The 15,286-nt window shown below is 40.3% G+C and overlaps 1 protein-coding gene across 6 annotated transcripts in view; it reads left to right on the forward strand.

The window, feature by feature from the left end:
* slc12a7b (solute carrier family 12 member 7b) overlaps nt 1–15,286 on the forward strand; it is a 105,733-nt gene that overhangs the window by 61,588 nt on the left and 28,859 nt on the right. For all 6 annotated transcript variants that reach the window (XM_031298264.2, XM_031298265.2, XM_031298269.2 and 3 more), the window contains exons 3-4: nt 1,208–1,339; nt 5,942–6,088. In XM_031298264.2, coding sequence (XP_031154124.1) covers nt 1,208–1,339; nt 5,942–6,088 — 279 coding nt within the window. The remainder of the gene's footprint in view (nt 1–1,207; nt 1,340–5,941; nt 6,089–15,286) is intronic.

Raw genomic sequence — 15,286 nt, forward strand, 5'->3', positions numbered from 1 at the left:
AGAAGTTGCAAATACATCAATATCCTTTTCAAGTAAACATTCACTGCCAGAACTATTTCTGCATTTGAAATTAGAACTGACCCAAAAGCATTCATGAATACACAGTATGCTAAAGCATCGGGGTAAGCTGTGGGTGAACTAAATAAATACACCAGGAGGTAAAAGTAACAATCTTTTCTTAGCTCAACAATGCGTCAAAGAGTTTATTTACCATAAAAAGCTGGTGCGTTCCTTCAAGAAAATTCAGCTGAACTCTTTCCAGGTGCTTTGCTCTGCCATTTGGCAGACCTTGCCACTCAGTGGTCACTGGCCCTTGTAAAGAATCAAGTAGGCACTGCGGCTTCTGTGTTCCCCACTCTGCATGAAGCTGACCCAGCCATGTTATTCTAAGAATGCTTTGAACAGTTAATTAAATATTGCACTGTTCAATTTTGTCCTGGAAGAGTTTGTACCTTTTTAAGCATATGGTAACTGACCACTCAAAGGCCAAATTAAAGTGCTCATATTCTGCTTTTTGGCTTTTTCCCTTTCATTTATTGTGTTATATATCTTTTTTGTGCATGTTATAGGTTTACAAAGTGAAAAAGCCCAAAGTCCACCCCAAAGGGACTTACCATCTCCAACAGAAAACACTGTTCACCAACTGCTCCAAACAGCTCTATTGTAGTCCAGCCTTTACTTCAGAGACAAACGTGGTCACTTTGGAACACACGTTATAATGCTCGCCTAGCTGCTAGCATGACACGCCCTCATACTCTGCTTCTGACTGGCTAGTAGTCCTTACCTAGGTACTGTCAGGGCACGCCCTCATACTCTGCTTCTGACTGGCTAGTAGTCCTTACCTAGCTACTGAGCATGTGCGACTCCCAACAAAGATGTTACAGCAGTGAGAGGTCTCACTCACTCAACACACAGGGTGAAAAGAGGAGCTGCAGCAATGTGCAGTACAACAAAAATATGGTGTTTTCTGAAAATTAAACCATGTCAACCTATTCTGATATAACCTCTAAATATAATTATGAACCCGAAAATGAGCATAATATGAGCACTTTAAAGTTTATAAATATGATTTTTAAAAATCCAAGTTTATTTTTATCCTGAGTGAGGACCATGAAGTTTAAAAAAAATGATAAGTTGAAAAGAATGAAGTGTGTGATCCTGCTCTTGTTGTGCATATAAAAAAAACAAAACATGTTCTCCATTGCAGGAGGAGATGGACAGCAACCCCATGGTGTCATCTCTCCTCAATAAACTGGCAAACTACACCAACCTCACTCAGGGGGCCCAGGAGCACGAGGAGGCTGATGATGATGAAGGGCCCAAGAAGAAAGCTGTTAAGGTACAGCAGAGAGCCTTCTTTAAATGCAATGTTTGTACCAGAGATCTAAGGTGGAGTACAATAAGGTACTGTAGATTTGCATATAAACTGTTGTGAATTATCTAGTCTATGTCGACGACGTTTCGTTTACGGGATTGTTCCGGTGCTGCTGGAAGTTCCACCGGGTGTCCATCACCTTCCGCTTTCTTTGTGTTGGCGTTCTAAACTCCGGTTGGTTCGGAAAACAATCCTCTGAGCTAGAAGCGACAGTCAAATTATTTGTATCTTCTTTTTTTTTTTTTGAGTAAAATTCTCATCCCACACTCGACAGCCATTTTAACTCCAGGCCTCGACTCCCCATGTGCACATGTTCCACCAAAACAAGTTCCTTCACGAGGCTATCCCGGGTTGTTGTGTGGACTAGCCAGACCCTCCCCTGCAGAGCTATGGAGATAGGTCTGGCAATGCGCGACTAGGAATTATCTCATGCTGTCTAAATGGTAAACCTCATGGACAGAACAAGCGTTACAAGTGAACTCAATCATTCTTCTGCTTGATGGCCAATTGCAGACAGGTGTATTTCAAGTAACTTTGTAAGGTCTGCTCTCAGAACTGCAGATCTCTCTGCTTTCCACCAAACCTCCATTCCATGTGTTCTGAGAATGCAAGCATGTTAGGTTTATCTGTATTTATTCACATTCCCTTTCTTAATCTGTTGTAATAGTTTAAGCTGATTATTGATGCAATTTAGTCCAGCTGGTGATTGTTTGATTGATTAGTATTAAGTTTGTCTTATTAGGTACCGAGCACCGACAACGTTGGTTGGAGAAGGCCCTATTGAATTTGATAGGATTCTTTTTATTCTACAAACTAATTGCATTTTTGAGAGGCTAAAGATGCATTATAACGCCTGAAAACTTGCACACACATCAGAACCGATACATTTTAAAAAATATTTTATGGGTAATTGTGCTTGGGTGTAACAAAATGGCTCAATAGCGCCCCCTACAAAATTTCAAAGAAGTAGCGCTCACAGTATGTTTTACCTAGATGTATAAACATTTGTGGGCATATGTATCATGTCCAGAATTACAAAAAAGTCTCTTGGTGCCATACCGTAAACCCAAGAGGCAGTAAGCTATTTTGAATGTACTGTGCAATTTAAACAATCTAAAGACCTTGGCAAAGTTATATTGCGAAGCTTTTGAGTCCTTGTAGAAACGGCGTGGCTGTATTGTGTCGTCGAATTTAATTCCACAAAACAGGAAGTGGTTTGTAACTAGACTGTGCATTGTCCAACCCGCCCCAAATGTCTTTTCGAACAGTTTGATAAGTGTCCGGGCCTGAAGACATCGATATGCCAATATTAAGTGATCACCACCTACTGGCAAAAGGAAGTCAGCCTGATGTGACACACATTATCCCATTTACTTGAAATTTGCATTGTGTTATCTAAACTTGATATATAGAGCAACATAAATCATATTTAGAGCACGTTGTCTAATGCTGTGTCGGCCATTTTGCGCATTCGCCATTGAAACAGGAAGTTGTTGTAACTTGAATGTTCATTGTCCAATCTGCTCCAAACAGGCTCGTTCCAGATGAGCCAGGTCCGCGCAGAATCGATCGCTGCCGATTGCATGCCGGTTAGATTTGTGTCCGACTTGATCCCGACTTGCTCTGATGTCATGCACACGTGGGCAACGGTAACCTCACGAGATCAAGGCGGCTGCAGGTTTGAGACACAGGCAGCGCAGTTCTCAGCTGATCTAACAGCTGATTGGTTCGGAATCGACTCAACACAATGACGTTTCATATAAACCAGTTTAATTTTTTATATATATTTGTCTGATTTGAAGGTTTATTCTGTACAGAGCACATGTAGTGTGGCTGATGGTGACGTTTAGAAGTCAGAGAGACTAAATCTGTTCAGATTAGGGATCATCTACAGTCTGTTGTTGATTAACATCAGCAGCAGATCACATGTAGAGCATTTTAACAGCTACTCTGTCTTAATAAAAACAACTGGAGACTGTGTACAAGCTGATATAATTGGAATCTGACCTAACAGGATGTGAGTGTTTCTATGACTTCCTGTACAGAATTAAGGCTGCTGGTAACGGCTGTAAACTGTACAACTTGACCGCAGATTTTTGTCACTGCCACCGGCTGCTGCCGCCTACTCCTGTCCACTTTACAGGCGAGGCCATTGAAACAGGAAGTCGTAACTCGAATGTACATTGTCTCCAAATGTCTCATGCTTGATAAGAGTCCCGGCCTGAAGACATCTACATGCTAGCATTGAGTCATAGTCATAGCGCCACTGGCAATGTATATATAGTAGTAAATCATGTAAAATGATGTGACAAAGTAAATTACTGTACGTGACAAACATCCGATTTATATGAAATTTGCATTGAGTGGTCTACACTTGATATGGATGTTTAGTGCGTGTTGTTTAACACCACATAATGGACACAGGAAGTGATCTGAAAATTTGATTCATCATAATACATCATCTTTAGCGCCTCGCACTCTGCTCAGTGTCCAATGGTCGCAGAAATGCATGGCCACGCTGACCGCCGTTGAGCGCCCCTGACGTGCACGGAGGTGCGAGGGCCCGTTCATCGCTGCTTGCAGCTTTAATTAAGTTTGGATTATGTTTTGCTTGCACTGCAGAAAGCATGGTTTGGGATGGACAATAATACTTCCAAATCTGCAACAGTTGTCAACTTCTCTTTAATTTGAGAACCTCAGGCGGTTAGCTAAGCCTCCAGAACATAAGGAAAGTTTAATATTAACGATTGTTCTTTTAAATCCCCAGAACTATTACATAACAGGGTCTTTGACCAATGAAGCCCTGCCGTTTGTTTTATTCTCAAATCTTTCTGAGGTTATGCAAACCTAAGCACCCTATTATCTTCTCCATAGCATTCGGTGTCCTTGCACACCCTTCGCGCTTACCGTGAAACTTTATCAGTGTTTGGCAAAAAATCTAAAGGTCAAACCATTGTACAAATAGAAATATGAGAATTTTACCATTTGTAAGTGTATAATAGTTATCCAGTTACTTTCTGCAAGTTAAATACTGCAAAGAAGTTATTACGAAGTCCAGTCAGTAAGCTTTTTGTGCTTGAAAGTAAGACTTGAAAAATTGGACCCTTAAGAGAGAATTTTATTTAGAAACAATGCTTTTTTTACTGTATTACCAGTGGACAGATACAATCTGTAGATATAAAATAACAAGCTGCCTTCGAGGCATCAATCTTATCTTAAAGACTATATTTCAAATAGAGCACAGTATATATTTTTACAAAATACTTGTAGGTCTTTTTTACCCTGTTGATTGAGTCACTGAACAATGGTAAAAGTAAACGTAATAAGAAATATACCGCTGGCTGTCCAGCAGCTACTTTCTCCTATTTATGAGTCAGCACAGCCTTTGTGTTGCGCTTGCTCTACAGTACATTCATGATGTTTCTCCTTTAGGATCCTTCGATGCTCATGTTGTGGTTTCTTTGAAAATAAATATTAAAAGTAGCCACAGTGCTGCCATGCGGCACATAGATGCCTGTGTAACCGCAGCTTGAATCCCATGCCAGTTGCTCCATCTTGTACCCTACATGGAAATAGGCCTGGGGCACCTCCCATTGGCTTGCAGGAACATCTTGGTAAAGAATTGTCGCCCCTCTTTCTCTGGACCAGTGGGACTAGTGCTGTACATTTGGAGATAGATGGCTCAAAAGGTAGCTGCTTGTCAATACCAGGGGATTGATTGAAAATGTTGTGTTTTTGTCAGAAACATTTTAATATATTCCTGTTGCCTGCGCCTTTTTACATGCTGTTGGGAAAGGAATGCTTTCTTTTGGGGTGGAAGCATTGAAGGATTTTGCACTCGTTCTGTCACTGGTTACTGGATAGTATAGTGGTTTATATAAATGATGCCTGTGTCACTGAGATGTAAGTCTTAAATCCATATCAAATGTCAGCTGATTTTCATCGAACATTCATGTTTTGCTGAACATCGCGCAATCTTCATATTGCTAAGAGTAGGAGCTTATGCTTTGCAAACTGAGGATTTCCCCATATGCTTATGATGCTGCCCTATTAAAGAGATGTTAAAACAAGATTTTGCCTGAGTAAAACCACAGCTTATAAATTATTAAGCATGGGAAAATAAATCCGGATTCTCAGATTAGAATACTATCTATATATGTATATAGAACAGATGCAGTGTTGATTCAAGTTATGGACTGCATTGTATTTAGATTTTTTTTTTTTTTATTTAATCTTAAATTAAAACACTAACAATTGTCCATTTTGTTGCAATTCTGAAAAGACATTTTGATTTCATGATTTTTGTGGGGGTTTTTTTTTACTAATAACTGAGTTGACTCATACCATGTATTACCATGTCTGCACATTTTTTTCTTCTCTGGTCTTATTTTTCCTGTCTTATCTTTTGCTGCCTATTGTTGCTGTCATTCTCACCTCATGTTCCTCTCCCCTATTTAGCCCTAATCACCAAACACACACTCATGCACATTCATTAATCTCATTTCTACTCTACTGTCTTTTCCCCTCCCACCCCCTCCCCTACTGTACATCCCACCCCCTCTACAGAGCCCTCAGATGGGGACCTTCATGGGTGTCTACCTCCCCTGCCTCCAGAATATACTGGGGGTCATCCTGTTTCTGCGTCTTACCTGGATTGTTGGCACTGCCGGCATCTTGGAATCCCTGGCTATTGTCTGCTTGTGCTGCTCTTGTGTGAGTACTCAACCCTTATGACCTACATGTCTTTTTTTTTTACTCTTATCCATCTTAGCTTTGAAAAATGAAAATGAAAATGAACAGTACAAAGTGAAAGGATGATTTGTCCTATATCAAGGTTTTAGAGTTTAAGCCATTAGAGCATTCACGATTATGTAAGTGTACTTAATGTACACATCCAGCTCTTTAATGCATTAAGAATACATTAGCACACAATAGTGACTATGTGGCCTTGTGCTTGAGTGTTGAGGTGACACTGGGGACAGTGTCAGCTCAACTCTTAATGGCAGACGGGTGCAAATGTTGGATTGACAGCAGTAATGAATGACAGGCAAGTTGACTTAGTGGTCACTGATCCCTCCTATATTTAGTCACTGTGACTCTCCATTTCCCATACACTCCTAGCTCCTAATGGTACCTGGCAGGCAGCTTGCCATGTAATCCCTCCATTTCCAAAGTGTCAGAAACATAGCGACATGCACACCCACACAGTGGCTATATTTGCCAATCCCAGGGCAGACAATGGATTACTTCAGCTTAATCAGGGAAAGTACAAACAAAAACCTTGAGTACTATCTCAGTTGAATGCTTTTTGCTTGATAATGGAATGCTCTGATGGTATAACGTCATCAATTTCACTTTCAATATGGCCAAGGCTAGCAAAGCGACCACATTCCAGACTATGCAAAGTTAAGAATTAAACCTGAGATTTAAGTTAATTCCCGTAAACTGAAAGAAGCAATCAAACCCAGAACTCTGTTCATTGTGTGTTTAGTTAATGAAACGAATGAATGAAAAATTGTAACCCGGTACACTGCATCTGTAAAGCTATGAATTAAAAAAATCAGATTTTGTAACTGTACAAACTGTTTGTCAAGAAAGATGGGGACTCCATTTCATATATTACAATCTGGCTAAAGTGCGTTTGGAGGGTTTACCCTCCACTGCATCACATCTGTTACATAATAAGAGCTTAGTCAAACAGATTAATGTTTTCTCTGCTTAGACCACATCTGACTTTGCACTGATGGTTCCACATCAGCTACCTGTTTATAGGTCATGTTTTGTGTGCTCTAGACCCAACACTAGAAATGTCTAAAAATAACTCTAAAAGAAAAATCCAGATGACTTGAATTTAGACCAGTTAGTATTTACTCTGTGCACTTCAGAACAGTTTACTGTATTTTTAATTTTCTCATGATCCCTTATTATTCATCACTCATGATTAAATCATCTTTCCTACTTTTACTGTTGACATGGAAGCCATTGCAAACTGTTTTCTGTTTTATTGCAACTTAAAGAGCTACAAATGGAGCAACACATCAATTTGGTTTTTCAGATGAAAACAAAGAGGCTCAGTGAGTCAGAATGGCTCTGATGAGACCAGGGATGACACTGATATTGAGAGTACAAACACCCGTTTTCATTACTCCAGTACACAGCACAGCATGCTAAATATTTTCCATCATGTAATGATTAGTCTGTTCTTTGAGCGGTGTATTGCTCAACAACATGTATACACTTGGTGCTTTGTGTTTTAAAGGTCACTGGCAGCACCTGGTTTTCTAAAATGTATCCACATCAGCATGATATCCACTGCAAAACACAAACAAAAGAAACGCTTTCAATGAATAGGGGTAGGAACTGTATGATTTTGTTTTTGATTCTTGAGGTCATGATTTAATTCAAAGTTGATCATTGATTCTCGATCAGCGTATTGAGTGTTGCGTAGTTTGGAAATGGGCCAAAATTTATTGAGAACAGAAATTGATATGAGTGCCGGATCAAAATGTACAAAGTTACCAGGACCAGAGTGTCTCGAGACTGAGTCAAGACCAAAACAACTAAAACATACAGTATATACACAACTAGCTAATATTCACTAAATCACTTTGGGTGAGAGGTGAAGAGATTTCTGAAAAGTTTTGGTACAGAGGCAGATTGATAACTTTAGCTAGCTAGCTTCGCTAGCATCACTTAACTTAGCTTATCCTTCTTTATGCTTCCTTACTTAGTGTAGATAACAAATATAGGTGGTCCCAGCTGTGTCGGTTAGCGCTACATTGCAGAATTTACACACTGTTGTGTGTTTTCTTTTAGATGTTTTGCAAATAAACTCTTTAAAAAAAATATAATAAATACAATGTTATTACCGACAATTTGGCTAACTGAGCTCCCAGACAGCCAGAGCTTCTTCTCCTGTCTACATTTGCTTTGGGAGTGTGTGTTAATTTCAGTCAAGAAATGCGTGAAGTTAGTGGTTGCATTTGATGCAGGAAGTTTTACGTCCAATCACAGTAATGATGTTAACACATACAGTCATGTGAAAAAATTAGGACACCCATGCTAAAGTTGACTAAAAAGAGGAATAAAAAAATCATCTTTTGGAAATTGATCTTAATGCCTTAATTAAAAAAATGAGGAAAATCCGACCTTTTAAGGACACCAGTTTTGTTTGTGAATGAATAATGTATCGGAAATAAATACATGTTCTTCCTTAAAATACAGGGGGCATAAGTCAGTACACCCCTATGTTAAATTCCCATAGAGGCAGGCAGACTTTTATTTTTAAAGGCCAGTTATTTCATGGATCCAGGATACTATGCATCCTGATAAAGTTCCCTTGGCCCCCACATCATCACATCCCCTTCACCATACCCCCACATCATCACATCCCCTTCACCATACCCCCACATCATCACATACCCTTCACCATACCCCCACATCATCACATCCCCTTCACCATACCCCCACATCATCACATACCCTTCACCATACCCCCACATCATCACATACCCTTCACCATACCCCCACATCATCACATACCCTTCACCATACCTAGAGATTGGCATGGTTTTATTTCAGTTAACCTAATAGCTGGTTTGATTTGCATTGAGAGATGGTTTTATGGAAAGTACCCCATGCCAATCTCTAGGTATGGTGAAGGGTATGTGATGATGTGGGGGTATGGTGAAGGGTATGTGATGATGTGGGGGTATGGTGAAGGGTATGTGATGATGTGGGGTATGGTGAAGGGTATGTGATGATGTGGGGGTATGGTGAAGGGTATGTGATGATGTGGGGTATGGTGAAGGGTATGTGATGATGTGGGGGTATGGTGGAGGGTATGTGATGATGTGGGGTATGGTGAAGGGTATGTGATGATGTGGGGGTATGGTGAAGGGTATGTGATGATGTGGGGTATGGTGAAGGGTATGTGATGATGTGGGGTATGGTGAAGGGTATGTGATGATGTGGGGGTATGGTGAAGGGTATGTGATGATGTGGGGTATGGTGAAGGGTAAGTGATGATGTGGGGGTATGGTGAAGGGTATGTGATGATGTGGGGGTATGGTGAAGGGTATGTGATGATGTGGGGTATGGTGAAGGGTATGTGATGATGTGGGGGTATGGTGAAGGGTATGTGATGATGTGGGGGTATGGTGAAGGGTATGTGATGATGTGGGGTATGGTGGAGGGTATGTGATGATGTGGGGTATGGTGAAGGGTATGTGATGATGTGGGGGTATGGTGAAGGGTATGTGATGATGTGGGGTATGGTGAAGGGTATGTGATGATGTGGGGTATGGTGAAGGGTATGTGATGATGTGGGGTATGGTGAAGGGTATGTGATGATGTGGGGGTATGGTGAAGGGTATGTGATGATGTGGGGGTATGGTGAAGGGTATGTGATGATGTGGGGTATGGTGAAGGGTATGTGATGATGTGGGGGTATGGTGAAGGGTATGTGATGATGTGGGGTATGGTGAAGGGTATGTGATGATGTGGGGCTATTTTAATTCCAAAGGCCAAGGGAACTTTATCAGGATAATCACATAGTTGATATTGAGATATTTAGTTAGACATTTCAAGCAATTTGATTTTTTCAGTTGTGCCCATTTTTTAATTTGGACCATTAAAGACACCAAAAGCCAATTCATTTAGCTTTTTTTGGTGATGACTTGTACTGTGAATGATTGACGTCCATGGATCACGATGATTTTTGATTAATGCAGTTGTTGAACCTTGTTTGGATTGGCCTCTACATTCCACTAAGTCCTGTAATATCAGAACATCTGAATGCGAAAGGGATTTATTGCCAAGTAAGAAACACTTACAACAAGGAATTTCCCTTGGTTGTTGGTGCATACATAAACATATTAAACAAACATATTAAAGGGGCTATATGTAACTTTCACTTTGTGTTGTTTCTAGCGGCCGCTTTGGACTAAAGCGCTAGTGTTTACCACACCTGCTGTCATAAAGATCTTTTCTTTACGGTGCTGTATTAGCCACTGTATATTAGGTCATATAGTCACGATGAATATTTTGCTCAGACAAAAAATCATTCATCTACAATAAGATAATACGTAACAGAAGCATCATTGTATTTCCAGTGTTGCTACGGTAACTTAGTCTACTTTGGATGAATCGTGAGCTAAACCAGGTATCACTGTCACTGGGTCACCAGCCAAAGCATTAAGAGATTGTTGTAGCAACCAACCTAATAATAACTTAGATTAATATAGCGCATTTCATGAAACACACCGATGCTGTGACCCTTCAGAATGTGTTACTGTAGCTCCGTCTACCTGCCGTAAATCATGCTCTGACTTCGCAGGAAAAATCAGGTTGGCTCAGTGGTAGAGCAGGCACACATATACGAGAGGTTTATGCCTTGACGCAGAGGTCCAGGGTTCGATTCCGACCTGTGACGATTTCCTGCATGTCTTCCCCCCTTTCTCACCTAGCTGTCCTGTCAGATAAAGGCGGAAAAGCCCAATAAATAATGTTAAAAAAAAAAAGAAATAGTGTTCTTTTCACTGTTAGTCTCATTTGCTGTTACAGGTAATTTATGATCATTGTATGAAAAATGACAGAGCTTTAGAAACATTAAAAAGTTACATATAGCCACTATAAATAAACATATTAAAAAACCAAACAATAAATACAGAAACAAATATTTACATATAACTGTTTAAGCTTTAGTGCGTAGCTTTTTGATATTAATAAACGCCTGTTACATTCCAGCCATTGCCAAATGAGTTGCTACAAAGCTAATTAAGACTATCAGCTCCACACAACTCTCTCTGGATTTCTCAGTATGACTATGTTCAGAAGATTGTGGCGTCCGGTGACTTTCCCGCGCAGAAACTCAAGTGAAGATAATGACCTCTTCTGAAGAGTACGTCATGTTTTTTTAATCCTCCGTGTCCTCCTTGGTTACTAGCAACTGTGTGGGGGGGGGACTAGGCGCAATCACGGAAGGCTTGTGTCATGTGGATGCAACAACAGTTTTGTTGTCATTACTTAGAATTCCTCATGGGGGGGACAGAAACTACGCACTATAGCTTTAACCTTGACATAAAAAGAAAAGAAAATCAGTACTGTTAGAATTGTGTCCATATGACTTATAGAAAATGTATGGTTATTTTCAACAGTCAGGACATGCCTCTCAGTTCTTTCGTTTGCTGTAATATCTTTGATTTATTTGTGGTCAACACAAACTAGTGTTTGGCTGCTTCCAGTTTCAGCAAAACCGGGAGGTCACATTTTCACTTAATTGGCTTTACTCCAGCTTGTCTGCCACTTTAAACCGGGGGCCCAGCACAAAGTTTATCTTGGTCTTGTCCTTGTTCTTCCTTCTCCTCTTTCCTCCTCTTGCCTTTGTCTTCTATTCTCTCACCTTCACACGTTCTCCTCTCCCTCTTTCTTCTTTTAGCATGTCTTTCTCTCTTTTCTTTTCTTTGTACCTCTTATCTTGTCTCGCTTCCTTTCTCTCTGCTCTGTCCTTTTCTCTCATCCAGAGACTAAGCACTATTAGGTAACAGGCTGATGTAAATATCCTGTACTTCACCGAATGATTCATGGAAAAGCTGCTATCCATTACCAATCTGAACGATTTAGAGCATAAGCCCCTAAGAAGTATTTGAACAGGCTAAAATGCCACATTAAAAGGAGAATTCCGGTCGATTCCAACCCGTAGCTCTGTTGTTTGTAAATTAGGAGTACTGTCAGTAGCGAGAAAAACGAAACCAATCGGTGCTGCCTACACCGAGTTATCCTCCTGCTAGCGTTAGCACCCAACAGGCTTAAACAGGGCTTAAACAGGGCAAGTTTTAAACGTGTTTTTAGCCTCTAAACATGCTCGAAATGCCATTACAAGTGCTTAGCCATGTGCAGTTATTCCTTCCAAGGGAACACAGCGAATTTGACTGCAGTAGATGTGACAGAAAGCCATAAAAGTTGTATTAATCCATACCTCTGTTTAATTTCTGGTTTATGGTGAAGCCCACACTAGTCGAATGCCGATCCCATACAAGCCAATATTCCAAAATGCATTTTTTCCACAAAAAAACGATTTGCCGAGGTTCTTTCCATAGTAACGCGTATGTATCAACAAGCTGTAACCTGACACCACAGTGGAGCGAGCAGAGCTGCAGTTCAAGAGTTCAACAGCTAGGTAACCTAGCAACGGCAGCAGGGGGAGGAGCTCACAGAGCTGACAGACGGAGCTCGGAGTTAGATCAGGACTAATATGAGAAAATGGTTCCAGTTTGTGCCTTTCCACATTGCGGCAACCAAATGAAGAGATATTTGAGCTTGAGATTTCACCGTCTACCCCTCCGCAAGCGGGAGATTTTACAGTTGTGGCTGGTTGCACGTGATGCGGGTACATGATGCTCGTGTGGATACTGTATCTCAATGAGCACCGAGGAAGAAAGCCTGTGCTGTAAGGAATGGGATCTCATCCAGCCTGGTCTGGATGGGTCCCCAGATAACGGGCATTGTTTCGGCCATACAGAGAGGTTTCCCCATCTGATCTCTAAGGATGTTCTGGAAGCGTTTTTTTTGTTTGTCCTGAAAGTAAATTGGAAGAAGCAGCCTAAACCGGACGGACCTGATGGCCAGCTGTCTAATGAGTGAGTACAACAGGCTGTCGTGACTCTGTCCTAGCTTAGATACATTTGATTTTTGTTGTAAATACACATTCAAAACACTAATCAAAACACACCTCTTCAGATTAGCTTTCCACATACAATAATCTTACATTTCTCACCTGATAGTTACTGTTTTTATTGTTTTTAATTGCTTCTAAATATGCTGGTTGTATGTGTTGGTTTTATTACTTATCTGTTTTTAATGTGCTATATGTGCTGGTTTTTACTGTAAAGTGTCTTTGAGTACGATGAAAAGCCCTCTATAAATGAAATGTATTATTTATTATAAGTAAATGCATCACTTCTTTAGTGAAATAACCAAAGCTCGCCCTTCCCCCCCCCCCAGCCAATGCAGACTCGTGGCCTACCGGGTGATTCTGGAGTGGGTTCTGAGAGGAGAGACCCTTGGCTGTGGCACCAGAAGAACTTTGCCTACCTGTGTTGTAGCAGCGATCAGACAAGAGTGCCCCTCCCCCACTGGAAGTTACACGGGATTCAAAGAGGCAGAGGACATTTTCTGAGTCTAATAATATGATTTCTAGTAATACTTGGTATTACCATTACTAGGAATAAACAAAGCAATTGCACAGTTCTATTATGAAAAAGTGTTGTACAAGTAAAGTAAATTGTAAGAATAAATAAATTGTAAGAATAAGTACATTGTACAGTTCTATAATATATTGCTGCACCTGTCTGTTATCAGTGGTTTATAATATAACAGTACACATTACATTTGTGCTTTTGTGTCTTTACTTCAACAACAAAAAGGAAATTACAATATCACAATCTAGACACAATCACTGTAAAGTATGTACAGTGCAGTGTGTGGTTTTATACATAATCATGCTACACACAACTGTAAAATCTCCCGGTTGCGGAGGGGTAGACGGTGAAAGCTCAAGCTCAAATATCTCTTCATTTGGTTGCCGCAATTTGGAAAGGCACAAACTGGAACCATTTTCTCATATTAGTCCTGATCTAACTCCAAGCTCCGTCTGTCAGCTCTGTGAGCTCCTCCCCCTGCTGCCGTTGCTAGGTTACCTAGCTGTTGAACTCTTGAACTGCAGCTCTGCTCGCTCCACTGTGGTGTCAGGTTACAGCTTGTTGATACATACGCGTTACTATGGAAAGAACCTCGGCAAATCGTTTTTTTGTGGAAAAAATGCATTTTGGAATATTGGCTTGTATGGGATCGGCATTCGACTAGTGTGGGCTTCACCATAAACCAGAAATTAAACAGAGGTATGGATTAATACAACTTTTATGGCTTTCTGTCACATCTACTGCAGTCAAATTCGCTGTGTTCCCTTGGAAGGAATAACTGCACATGGCTAAGCACTTGTAATGGCATTTCGAGCATGTTTAGAGGCTAAAAACACGTTTAAAACTTGCCCTGTTTAAGCCCTGTTTAAGCCTGTTGAGTGCTAACTCTAGCAGGAGGATAACTCGGTGTAGGCAGCACCGATTGGTTTCGTTTTTCTCACTACTGACAGTACTCCTAATTTACAAACAACAGAGCTACGGGTTGGAATCGACCGGAATTCTCCTTTAAGCCCTCCAAGTATCCAGCCTAGACCCCATCTTTTTGTTACAAAAAGACACTTGTTAGAACGGTCGTATACTCTAGATGGAAAGCTCACACTGCCCCTTTATTTCAAACCCTGGAGTTGTTAAACATATTTGACATCAACAAACTTCAGATAGGTACCTTTGTGTTTCAAATTTGTAACAATTCACTTTCCGTTTCCTTTCACAATTTCTTTGTAACTAGGTCTCAGATCCATTGTCATCACACCAGATGTGTTGATCTTCTATATAGTCAATCAGATACAGAGGTCCACTTATACGGAATAGTTTTTCCGCTTCCCTTCGCAGTCACTCCTCATTTATATATATATATATATCTTAAACAACTTCTGTTGATGGTGTAAATTTAGTTATGATACAGTGTATGAACGCAGTGCAGATATGTGTTACTGTAATATTTTTTCTTTTTCTTCCTTGTTTTTTTATCTGCAGTACCCCTTGTCTGGAATTTGTATTCTTTTCTTTCCTTTAAATATTTTTTAAAATATGTCTTTATTTGTACATTTGTGGCAAGCATGTACAGCTGTCTTTAATATCAATGTTAGGCGGGTTCCTTTTCCAAGCCCTCAGGGGTTTTTTCTATCCCACCAGTGCATTTTATTATGTTATTGTATATTTCTTCTTTTTTTATATGCACAACAAATAAAGAAAGAAGAATGAACTAAAC

This window comes from Sander lucioperca, chromosome 23 (genome assembly GCF_008315115.2).
Source record: "Sander lucioperca isolate FBNREF2018 chromosome 23, SLUC_FBN_1.2, whole genome shotgun sequence".
NCBI lineage: Eukaryota > Metazoa > Chordata > Actinopteri > Perciformes > Percidae > Sander > Sander lucioperca.